This window comes from Podarcis liolepis, assembly GCF_965112155.1.
Source record: "Podarcis liolepis genome assembly, chromosome: 15".
Classification (NCBI taxonomy): Eukaryota; Metazoa; Chordata; class Lepidosauria; order Squamata; family Lacertidae; genus Podarcis; species Podarcis liolepis.
The window spans coordinates 41,777,800-41,790,306 of NC_139566.1; the positions used below are offsets into that span (position 1 = coordinate 41,777,800).

The window sequence follows — 12,507 nt, forward strand, 5'->3', positions numbered from 1 at the left end:
TTCCAGAACTTTCCGCCAGAACCCCCCTCCGCCCCGCGAGAGAACCTTTTGGACCAGGCAGGTCTCGCCCACGGGGCCAATAGCAGGAAAAGTGAGAGGTGGAACCTTCCATTAGGGTCTGGCGAGGGGGGAGGGCTACCTTACCCAGCTGCCCAAAGGCCAGGATGGATGGGCTGCAAGTTCACCGTTGGGCAGGCGGGCGGGCGGGCAAGGGAGAGAGGGCATGTATTAGAAAAAGTTTTTTTAAAAAACCAAACCCAGCTTTTGTCATTTAGCAAAGTGAAAAAGCTGTCCCGAGAAGTGGGTGACGAAGAGCAGAATGTATGACAAAATGTTCTAAGAAAAGGGAAGCATTAAATTCCACACACATCTCTTCTCCCCCCCCCACACACACTTCGCCAAACAAAAATTTTGAGTTTAATAAAAAAGTAAACACATATATCCAATATTTATATTGCAATTAATTTATTTCACCCTGAAAGAGGGTTACCACAAAAAAGCACCACAAAAAACCCACGCCACCAAAAGAGGGGATAGGGGGGAGAGAATAAAAGAGATTAGGAGACTGAGCAAAAATGGAGAATATCCACAATTCACCAGCCCAAACACCTGTTGAAAAAGAGAAAGTGGGTCCCTTTCCCCCCAAAAGGTGTGTAGCACTAAGATGTACCCCTCAACCTAAAATCTCACATCCTAGACACCTGCCCAAAGTCAGTCTTCTATGGAAATCATTCTTCAGGGTTAGCAACAAATACAGTGGTACCTCGGGTTACAGACGCTTCAGGTTACAGACTCCGCTAACCCAGAAATAGTACCTCAGGTTAAGAACTTTGCTTCAGGATGAGAACAGAAATTGTGCGACTGCGGCGCAGCGGCAGCGGGAGGCCCCATTAACTAAAGTGGTGCTTCAGGTTAAGAACAGTTTCAGGTTAAGTATGGACCTCCGGAACGAATTAAGTTCTTAACCCGAGGTACTGTAGCTACAGTACCGCTGTAAACTCCCTCTTCACTAGACCCTCCATCCCAACACAATTCAGGTAGATTGGAACAAGCATAGAAGTAGATCCCTCATGCCCACAGGATTAGAGTTCTTTATGTCCTTTCCAGTGCCAGCCCACCATACTTGTCAGCTTGGCTTGCTTATGGCATCTGGTTAGACCCTGATGCCATTACAGATTGTGGCACGACACAGAGCTCCATAGCCTGCAAAGTGTTTTCTAGTCATCTCTTAAGTATTTCAGAGGTGTTTAGGACATCCTGATATATTCTAACGTAAGCAAGACTTCTTGAAGGCCTGGATCTCCATGGATCTGGTGAAGCCTGTTTTTTATTTTTATTTTATTGTTTATTAAATTTGTATACAACCCATCATCCATAGATGGCAGGTCACGGCATATTTTCAGCTGTTGGCAGAGAAGTCTGCACAGCAGGAATGCGAGTGAGTACATCTTTACTCCTTTTCACTCACAAGCGTCAGTGGCCGTTGTGGAGCTTCATGGGAAGGTCTCTTCTATTAAGGGAAAATTAAGTTGCACAATTCAACAGACATCCATTGTGAACCATGTACTGTAGTTGTCATTGCACTCCACCTTGTTCATGGCTACAGATACATCAGCACCAACCGTTGTGGGTTTGTCAGCCTCATTATACTCTTGAGATTGGGCCTCTGGAAATAATGACCTTTCTTTTTCCGGTCCCCCAAATAAGGACGTGGTGGATTCTTTTTATACTTTTTTAGCTTGAGTCTGAAAGATGGCGGCCAGTGTTTTGTCATGGTCTACTGCATAAAGTGCCATGGATGTCATCCATTTACGATGACTACACTTTTTGCATCTCTGAGACGTGTCACCTTTCTTCGAACAATCTCAATAGCACTTACAGTTGCAAATGGCAAATACCGAAAAGAATCTCCCATGTAAAATGCTGTTTTTAAAAAACACTTCCTGCACTGAGTTTCTTTAGCTGGGCAATTCCTTCTAATATTACAAATATTTCCTCATCCTGTGTATTCACTCTGAAAGAGTGGGCCTTTTACATGTGCAGCAACTGCTTCTAATGTTTCCTGGAGTAGATGTTACTTCCACCAGGTCACTTCCCCAAGTTGTATTTTCTCCCTGTCCTGGGTTTTGATCAACTGGTTGCCTTCCCATCTTTATGGCTTTGTGGCTGCGTTACCTACCCTCATCTTACACTCTGCTTCAATCTCTGAGGTGCTCTTAATCTTTTTTTTGTAAACATATTTTTTATCTCATTTTATAACGTATATAAAACAGAATGTTCATAACATTCATTTTAAAAAACTAAAAGCCCCAAATGTAACCTTTCCATCACCTATATTTGTTGGCTTGGCTTTTGAAGGCTTGTTTCAGATTGGAAAATCCCTTAAACAGAGCAGTTAAATAGCTTGTGTTAGGGCAGTTAGTCTAGTATATCAGCCTTTGCCAACCTGTTGTTCTGCAGCTGCTTTGGACTACAAGTGCTATCCGCCCCATGAAAGACAACTAGAGAGTACCAGGCTGGCAAAGGCTATTGCATAGGATGGCAGCCAGAACTGCAGCTTTCAGTATAAGTTGGGGGTTTTCCGCTAGAGTTGGTCACAAGAAGCTCTTCAACTCATATCTAAACCACATAGTGGCAGGATGTGCAGATGACGTCCTTCCTGTCATAGCTTTAGCTGTTAGCACATTTGAAGGTTAGAGTTGCGTACAGGCGTTACAGTAATTTTCAGATGTCACAAAACCCTTCCCAGCATTGCTTCCCCACCCTAAGGACATACTGTGCCAGTTTGCAAGCTACATAAATAATGGGTTTTGCAATAAATGTCACTATTGCACAATTTGGTGGGTTGAAGGAGGTCGTGATAGTAATAGAATAGTAATTTCAAGTTCAAAATTCACTCCATCAGCAAATACCCAGAAGGTCTTGCTATGTGTCTTTCACAAAATGCAATGAAGGCTGCAACCCAATAGAAAAACTTCTCAGGCCTATTGAACCCAATGAAATTTAGTCACAAGTAAATCCGCTTAGCAACCTTTTCCAACCCAATCCCCTCCAGATATTTTGGCAAATGTCAGTGTGTTAAAAAGACCCGATGGGAACAATAGGTGATAAAGATCCTGGAGGCCATAAAGTGTGTGAAGGAGGTTATGCTGAATTCCCAGCTTATTTATTTATTTATTTATTATATGTATACCCCACCTTTCCTTCCAAAGGAGCCCAGGGCAGCAAACAATAAGCGATAGGACAAAAACATTAAAAACAATTCCAGTGCAGAGGCAGACTGAGAAAGATCTCAACTTAAACGTCTTATTGAAACAGGAAGTTCTTCAGTTGGTGCTGAAACAACTGAGACTGTGTGTGTCTGGTGTTCAAGGGGAGGGAATTCCAAAGGGCAGGTGCCACAACACTAAAGGCTCAATTCCTGCATTGTGTGGAACTGACCTCTTGATAAGGCGGTATCTGCAGAACAGTGATCAATAAGGTATATAAAGGCTGAGATTAAAGAGGCAGAACCAGTGTACCATGCTATGGCCTGCAGCCAAGGCTTATGCCAAATAAAGGAAGAGGAACGCCATGCGGGATGCAAACTCGCTTCGCCCCTGTGCATGTGTGGCTCTATTTTAGTCCAGAGGAAGCAGCCACCTTCGCCTCCCCTTTGAGGGTGTGCTCCTCTGCCCAGCTTCTTGTTCTCCCTGCAGGCCAACCGGAGAAAGCTACTGTTTATCTGGGCAGAAATCTGCTCCATTTCAGTGCCATGGACATGTGATTCCTAAACCTAAACACCCAAGTTATATCCTCAAGAGTGATGCTGAGGATCTGTTGAGAAAAAACAGACACATGCAAGCACATTGGCTCCCAGTACGTTTCCGAGCACGATTCAAAGTGTTGGTGCTGACCTTTAAAGCCCTAAACGGCCTCGGTCCAGTATACCTGAAGGAGCGTCTCCACCCCCATCGTTCTGCCCGGACGCTGAGGTCCAGCGCCGAGGTCCTTCTGGCGGTTCCCTCATTGCAAGAAGCAAAACTACAGGGAACCAGGCAGAGGGCCTTCTCGGTAGTGGCGCCCGCCCTGTGGAACGCCCTCCCATCAGATGTCAAAGCGATAAATAACTATCTGAAATTCAGAAGACATCTTAAGGCAAACTTCAGGGAAGTTTTTAATGTATGATATTTTAGTGTATTTTTGGTTTCTATGGAAGCCGCCCAGGGTGGCTGGGGAAACCCAGCCAGATGGGCGGGGTACAAATAATAAATTATTATTATTATTATTTTCAGAAACTCAGTTACTATGGTTTAAAAATCTGGATGAGATTTTCCCCCCTCACAGGTCCATATAAGTTTAGCACAAACAGTTGGGCCTGGTGAGTATTTAAGGTCCCCAACCCTAATCTGTGGGTTGCCATCTGACTGGATTTTATTCTGATCCTGATCTGATTTTAAGATGTACAGTATTTTAATTGATTGCCTGATTTTATACATTTGATGTTAACTGCTCTGAGCCCGGTTTCGGCCAGGGAGGGCGGGGTATAAATAAAAATTATATTATTATTATTATTATTATTATTATTATTATTATTATTATTATTATTATTATTATTAACTTTTGCAAAAAAAGAAGGAAAATATGGACTTTAAAATACATTGCTCATTAAGCTAAGCAGGGAAAGGTTTGTGTGGAACATCACAATATTTACCAACAGCACTGTGCTTCCCTTTCATTGACAGCAATACGCTCCTTCAGTATTTGAGAAATACACCACCAGCATCACTCTGGGCAAAAAAGAAGTGCTCCTACACTTATACGACACTGCAGGTAATCTCACACCCCCCCCCCCCAAGCATGTATCAGCACAACATCAATTATTTCCTGCTGTGGCTGAAAAGAGATCAAGAGAGGGCTGGTGGGAGATGATGAATGGCTGGGGAAACCAACAGGGTTCTCACAGTCACGGCGGCACCATTGAGGATTTCCTTGGTGCAAAGCCTCTGGTGCAAAGCCCACGTTCCAGTGGTCATCCTATGTCAAAATCATGAAGCTCCACACCTTAATGTTTGTGTGGTGCTGGCATGCACCGGATCTGCAATTTTTACTGTGCAGTGTACAAACTTGAATTTTATGGGTTCTGGCAAGACCCTGTGTAATATAATGCAAGTCCATGAGCTCTGTTTTAATTTTTCTGGATCCAGCTTTTACCCAGACCCCACAGAAAGCGAGAATGAACGAGTGGTGCATATGTGTGCTAATAATCTAGGACTGTCACAAACAACTCTGTGCGCCAAGATCTCTGGCCTATGTGTCAAGCTTTATCTCTCCTCACCATCATCTTTGCACCTCTTGCTGCTGTGAGGCCAATGACCTAAAGTGGTGGAGTGGGAGTTGCTGCTGCACACAGAGTCGGCTTCTACTCAACTTATACCCTGATCTACTGGGCCGATTACCTGGGTGGGGCTGCTTGGTGCAGCCTGGGAGGCCCATGCATAGCCTCTAAAGACAAGCAGACAGCCATACAGACCCCATCAAGGTAAAACCCCATGAGCTCTCAGCCTCTCACTGCTAACATTGGCATTTTGTACAGCTCTGTTCTGAGTGTTCAAAGAGTTTTGCTTTTTCTCAGAAAACCTTTCAACAGCCCTGCCAAGTATTTTCATACTTGCAAATGAGAGAACTGAGGCAGAGAAGCAGTGGCTTCCCAAAGGCCACCTAATGAGCTCCACAAAAGGAACTACTGCTGCAGACTGCATGCATAGAAAGGCGGACAGAAGCATTTTTAGTAACACCTAACAAATGACACCCTTAGGGCAGCTTTCGCAGTGTTTGCCAATAGCTGAAAGGAGGATGTCCTGACCAATCTCCTTTCTCCTGAAATGTGAGCCTTCTCCCACTTGGGGTCCACTGGCTGTGGCAGATTGGGCTTGTAGACCAAAACACCTGGAGCACACCAGGTTGGGAAAGGCTGTGCTATGCTATTTACCTCCTACTATAACAGAGTTGTGCAATTTTCAGATTACACGTTTATAATCGTCTGACCTTTGCTTTCCTGCTGACTAAGCTAATACAGCATGGCATGGCAGACATAACTTGGGGCTTAATCAAGGTGGAAATAAAAGCTCTGTGCTATGTGCATATCTGAAAATCAAGGAAGGCAAAGTATTAGTCACAGGAGTGGGGGGGAGCAAGCAAGAAAGTGCTTTGCTTTGCTTGATTTATGTTGCTGGAATTCCCCATACCCACCTCAATTATTATGCAAAAGTCTGGAATGGGGAGGACAAGAAAAGAGGAGAGGCACGAGGGACCTATTTATGCTTTCTGTAGAATTGCCTTGTCTCTTGGTTGACTGCAGGGCAATTTGTGGGTCTTGTGGAGACAGCTACTCACCTGCTCACCTTCGGAGGGTGAGAACTACCTTCAGGCAACCAGGCAAAGGGAACTTCAGAAAAGCTGGTTCTAAGCAGAGGATGTGGAACATTTGGCCTTTCAGGGGATGCTGTACTCCAGATTCCACCATTTCTTATCATTGGGGGTGATGGGACTTGTAGTCTCGTCTCATCTGGAAGCTGAAGCTTCCCCATCCCTCATCTTAAATCCCCAAAGGACTAACACAAGTGTCCATGGGCACCGATGCAATTTTGCCTGTATTTTGTGCATACTGTTGTTCCGCGGAAAGACTCAGCAGTGGACACACCCCCGGCCTGTGGAATTGCAACTTTCAGAGCTTCACAGGAACACCAGGTTATTTACATACCTGGTGAATGTTTTCCCCCTCCCCTCCTTTAACTGCTTTGATTATGATTTCAGTGTCTGGAAATCTTAGGATAGCCTCAACTGATCCAACACAACACACACAGCTTCAATTTCTACAGTAATTTGCCACTGTCGGTGGTTGGCCAACAGAAGTTGTCTTCTGTGTTTGACATCACAGTGATATCACATGTTAAATCATTTAGGGCCGCTGAGGAATAATTACATGAGGCAGTTACCTCCTAGTTTCCCCTACAATCTAGGGCATGGGTCAGCAACCTTTTCCAGCCGTGGGCCGCTCCACTGTCCCTCAGGCCATGTGGTGGGCCGGACTATATTTTTGGAGGAAAATGAATGAATTCCTATGCCCCACAAATAACCCAGAGGTGCATTTTAAATAAAAGGACACATTCTACTCATGTAAAAAACATGCTGATTCCCAGACCGTCCGTGGGCCGGATTGAGAAGGCGATTGGGCCAGATCCGGCCCCTGGGCCTTAGGTTGCCTACGCCTGATCTAGGGACTCTTTGGGCAGCATTTTTAGGTTACCCTAAGGGGGAGCTTAGTAAAGAATACAATTTATTTGTATTTTGACTCCATTCAAGAAAGAGTTTCCTTTTACTCATTCAATTTTTGTGTAGGCTACATCCACCTTAGTCATTGTTACCCCTAGGGAACCCAGGGAACTGTAGTTTTCTGAAGATTACATTGTCTTACAGCTCTGTAACACTCCACCCATTCCCTACAAACAATATTCCCAGGTTATACTTGAGTCAGTTAATCTGGTTTAGGAACACAAGAGAAGCCCTGCCGGGTCAGGCTGATTGCCCATCTAGTCCATCATCCTGTCACCACAGTGACCAACCTGATGCCTCTGGGAAGCCCGCAAGTGGGGCGCGAGAACAACAGGGCTCTCCAACCACCTTCAGTACTAGAGGTAGTATGCAGCCACTGTGACTAGCAGATACCGATTGCCTTACCTGCCATGCATTTGTGTAACCTTAAGTTTGTAAAGCCCCAATTGCTCATTTTCAGGTTTATCTATTTTATTTAAAGTTTTTTATACAGCTTAACTGCAATAGTCCCTAAATGGTTTGGAAAGGTACAATACAATTCAAAAACAAAAATAATGCCTGCAGGAAGAAAATAAAATAAAAATAGGTGGTGCCAGTTCAGTAGGCGAAGATCAGTGGCAAAAGCCACAGGGAGGATTAATTATAGATGCCGCTTCCTGCTTTATGGTATTTCTTACTATCCCTTAGAGAAAGTTAAAAAAAGAGCTATTTACTTCCCCTCTCTTTCAGGGCAGGAGGATTATGATCGCCTACGACCACTTTCATACCAGAGTACCAATGTGGTTTTAATATGCTATGATGTCATGAACCCTACTAGCTTTGATAATGTATTAATTAAGGTAAGAGACCTTTGTTGTAGATGGTTCTGCAGTTAGTTATTTGGCTACTTGCTTTTTTTAAAAAAAATATTATTAAAGATTTCTTAGTTTACAAAAGTATGTGCAATGTCTCTTTTTTCCAGTTGTGGTTTCTATAGATCAATTTCATTTGTTGAGAGACATTAGTGTTACATTAGGAAGACAAGGGGGAAAGAGGGGGAGGGGACAATGGTGAGTGGGGTGGGGTCGGGTGGCAGTGCTTCTATTATTATACTTAGTGTATGTGTGGGGTTTTGCGTCAGCGTCATTTGTGTGGGTTCTTTTACTATTTGCTTGTTATATTTCCTTGGTGGCGAGAGAGGTTGGGAGTGGCCTAGGGTGGCTGTAGTGAATTTGTTTGTATGTGAGATTGGGGTGGATTTAGAGCACCAACTTTATGAGAGAGCGCATTTCACTGTCAAACAGCTCTTATCATCAGAAGGTCCATGCTGATGTTCAGTCAGAATCTCCTTTCTTGTAACTTGAAGCCATTGGTTTGGGCAGATGGGGCTCCTCAACCTGGGAAGGTAGCCCATCTAGAAGCAAAACTCTGATCCTCTGCTGCCTTGTGGGACAGCTTCAGGAGAAGAAAAGGCTAAGGAGTAAGCCCTACACAAATCTGGAGTCCCTAAGGTGGTTGGATGACATCTTGTATGACTCTTTCCTGCAGCCAAGCTGGTGTCAAATATATTGCTCTACTTTCCTTTGGAACACATCAGTGAGGCCAAGAGGGGGATCTTGACATCTGGGCCGCCCAGGACCTCCAGACACATTGCCCAGGCTTGCAACCTGGAGAGGTCGCTTCAGGGCTGCTAGTGCAGTGGTTTGACTTCACCCCCAGACACACACTCCATTGTCTCTTGAGACGGATGAATGCGAACAAAAAATCTGCTGTCTTATTTTACTATTATTTTGATGGCTTTTTTACTAGGTTGTATATTTGTTCCTTACAAATTCTCCTTGAACATCTGCCTTCTCTCTGTGTCTCATGGCTCAGCATCAGAAATGTTTCCATCTCTATTTACAGTTTTGTTTGTCACATCTAGCTGTTTAAACACTTTGATCTCTCTCTGCCAGTGGTCCCATGAGGTGAACCATTTCTGCCGTGGAATCCCCATAGTACTTGTGGGCTGCAAAACAGACCTTCGGAAGGACAAAGAACATCTACGGAAACTCCGCTCAGCTCAGCAGGAGCCAATCACTTATACTCAGGTAAATACAGCTCTGTAAACTAGATTCCAAACCTGTTGGCTATATATATGTGTGTGTGTGTGTGTGAGAGAGAGAGAGAGTGTGTGTTATCTCCTTGGTGTTTACAGCAGTAGAAAATGTAACATTTGCAGCCGGCAAGCACCAAAGAAAAACAGTTCTACAACTAGGCAAATATGCAACAAGCAGACACACAAGCTCCCTGTTTGTTATTAACATAAAAACTCAGTTAAAATAATGCATATTTCTTATTCTGGTTGCTTACCTTCAGCCTGACTCCTTCCTGAAATCCTTTTGTTACTATTACCTTTCAGGGTGAAGAAGCTTGTCGCCGGATGAATGCAGACATTTACCTCGAGTGCTCCGCCAAGTTTCGTGAAAATGTTGAGGATGTTTTTAGAGAAACAGCTAACATTGCACTGAATGCTATCAAAAAGGCAAAGCGTCAGACAAAATCGAGGCCATGTGCCATATTATGATGTTATCTGGTATTTTCAGACAACAGAACACAAAAGACTGTTTCTTCAGTATTTTAAACCCTTCCCCCCTCACCTTTTAAATTGACTGCTCCTGTCTCTTTACTTGGAAATTAATGAGAAAATCAACTTGTTTTCATGCTGTAAGTTCTCCTTCTTGTTACACCTTCTTTTCTGAAGGTTGAGCTTTTAGCTAACTGTGGAACGAGCTCTTCTGTATATAGATTCTGGAAGAAATTTCCAGGGTGTTTCAAATGTACTTGTTGAGGAGCAATTAAGGTAAGGTATGTAGGTCCAACTTCTTGCCATTTTTAAATACACAAGTTCTTGCTTGCTTAAAAAAAAAGAGCAACCAAACAAAAACAAACTAGAAATAATGGGTTGTAGCCATAAAAGTTCTACTCTGCACAGACCTACTGAAACTAATGGACCCAAGTTAGTCATGTGAATTAACTTCAATAGAGCTACTCTGAGCAGGACTAACATTGGCTACAACTCAGTCTCTGCTCTGATAAAACAGCTGTAACATTTGCAGAAGAAAACAGTTCATTTTCTACCCTTTTTGTGGCGGCAACATTAAAGGCACTGTGTTTTTTTCAGCGGCCACAACCCTACCTTGTGGCATATTGGAAACCCTTCAGAAGAAGCTGTAGCAAGATTCCAGCTATCAAAGAACCTATGTGGCTAAGTAACAGATTATTCAGGTCCAATGAATGCATTAGGACAGGTATGGAGATCCCGTGGCTCACCCCATAGGATACTCTTGCAATCCACCTTCTGTAAACCATAAATACTGATTTTTGAAATTGCTTTTGTTTATTTCACTCTACCTCAAATTTTGCCCTTCTAAATATACAGCGCTGCCTTAAGTTGAAAGCCAATTCAGATTCTTCACTCTCCCTTGGTTTCCTTCTTTTTCAAAAACTTTTAACTGGAATATGAAATGGGGTTTTATACAATGTACCAACAAACAGTTGTATTAATCTGAAAGGCTGGTGGTGGTAGGGAGAAGAAACGAGTAAAGCTGTAGCAGGTGCGTTAGTTGATATCCTGGATAAGATTATTGTGCCAGAGGGCAAAAGTCAGCCTCAGTTTATACCGTGTACAGGGAAGAGTTCGTTAAAAGATTTCAGTCAGAAGAATTCAGCTAATTATGTCTAGCAGGCATGAAAGAACAGGGAGTATTTGGGCTTCTTGCAATGGACAATGTTGCTTTTGGAGCAAAGAGTTATCAGAAGCTTCTCAGCAAAAGGCATAGGAAAATATTTTCCTGAATCAGCCTGTTGGTTGAAGGGGTTTCCAGGATTTTGTCTCTTGATGCTGCTTTCACCTGTCATTTCCAGAATGCCAACCCCTAAGTGAAATACTTTTGTCACTGCATCCTATTTTGTTTTCACGGTACCCTCAAACACTCCTGTGGCCATGGCAGATCTCCCACTCCACGCGTGAACATCATTAATACAGAGCTCCTTGAAAACCAAAAGAATTGGAAGGGGCAGGAACATCGGAAGCTGCCTTCAACCAAAGCAGGCCCTGGAGCCATCTGAGCTCAGTACTGTTGACACTGACTGGCAGCAGCTCTCCAGGTTCCAGGCAAGGTTTTTCCCATCCCTATCTGGAGATACCAGGGGTTGACCTAGCAGAGTAGATGGGTCTATATGTGGAGCAGGTAAACTGACTGCTTGCCATGAGCTTCTGAAATTAGGCCCAGTTCCCTACATGTGCGGACCGCTCAAGCCCCTAAATATTTACTATCAGACTGTTCTGTCAATATTCTCCCCTCTCCAACTACTATACACCAGACACAGGTGACGGGCTCCTTAAGCCACCCACCTGGAAAAAGAGCGGCTCTTTGGTAGAGTTGATTCCCTTGGGATGTGGAGGGGGCACCGTCTTGTGGGCCTCCAGAAGTTGTGGACTCCAGCTCCCCTAAGCCCCAGCCAGCATGATCAGTGGTCAGGTCTGATGGAAGCAGTAATAGGCAGAGAGGGTCATAGTTTTGCCACTCCTGCCTTCGAACAGCCACTCAGATAATGGCAGCCATGAAACAGCCATATGGGGGAGAGTAGATTGGGTGCAAGGGCCTCTGTAAACCCACGGGGAGAGTTAACAAACCTGGTCAGTGCCTCTGCTTATGTGGGACTGAACCAAGCCAATATTGCTGGCTCACAGTTCAAAAGATGTCTCCCATTAAAAACTGGCTGTCAACAACAACAGCAACACTGAAAAAAAGAATCCTGAGAAAATGTCCTGGAGGAGGAAGCCTTCAGCTCTGCTACTGACCTGTTTCCTCTCCCCCACCTCCATCTACCTGCCTATTATTTAACCAGTGGCTTCTCATCCTGTCCACCGAGGGTACACTTTGCCCCTACCAACCTATCCACAAGCCCCTAAATGCACGCCAGCAGCTCCTTTGGTCTTTCCCCCTTGCGACTTGCTTTCTTAATCAGACGACCTTCCAAGTTTTCTGTTCTCAATGGTTTGGCACTTTTGCAAAATGACCAAGGAGCCACGCTGTCAGTGTTCACCTCGCAACCCTTTCGCAACACCCAGAGCCAGCGTTAAAATGCATTTTAAACTAAGGATGTATACAGAGCCAGCCCTTGCTGCTCAATGATAAGACGGCGCCCCCTTCCCCATCCCACATATAG

At 44.2% G+C, this 12,507-nt stretch overlaps 1 protein-coding gene and 1 long non-coding RNA gene across 7 annotated transcripts in view; one reads left to right on the forward strand and one right to left on the reverse strand.

The window, feature by feature from the left end:
- Positions 1-10,662, forward strand: part of RHOF (ras homolog family member F, filopodia associated) — a gene marked incomplete at its 5' end in the record, with an annotated part of 31,029 nt that extends 20,367 nt beyond the window's left edge. For 4 of the 6 annotated variants that reach the window (XM_083476485.1, XM_083476490.1, XM_083476487.1 and 1 more), the window contains 4 exons: positions 4,725-4,812; positions 8,044-8,153; positions 9,249-9,383; positions 9,695-10,662. In XM_083476485.1, the coding sequence (XP_083332611.1) occupies positions 4,725-4,812; positions 8,044-8,153; positions 9,249-9,383; positions 9,695-9,859 (498 nt within the window). In that variant the 3' untranslated portion in view covers positions 9,860-10,662. The remainder of the gene's footprint in view (positions 1-4,724; positions 4,813-8,043; positions 8,154-9,248; positions 9,384-9,694) is intronic. The other 2 variants (XM_083476486.1, XM_083476489.1) reach the window with 1 other exon arrangement.
- On the reverse strand, positions 447-9,727 carry LOC310694000. The gene is made up of 2 exons (XR_014519468.1): positions 9,646-9,727; positions 447-1,510 (listed from the first exon to the last, which is right to left on the reverse strand). It is a non-coding gene; the product is annotated as an uncharacterized lncRNA (long non-coding RNA).
- Positions 10,663-12,507: the final 1,845 nt, after the last annotated feature.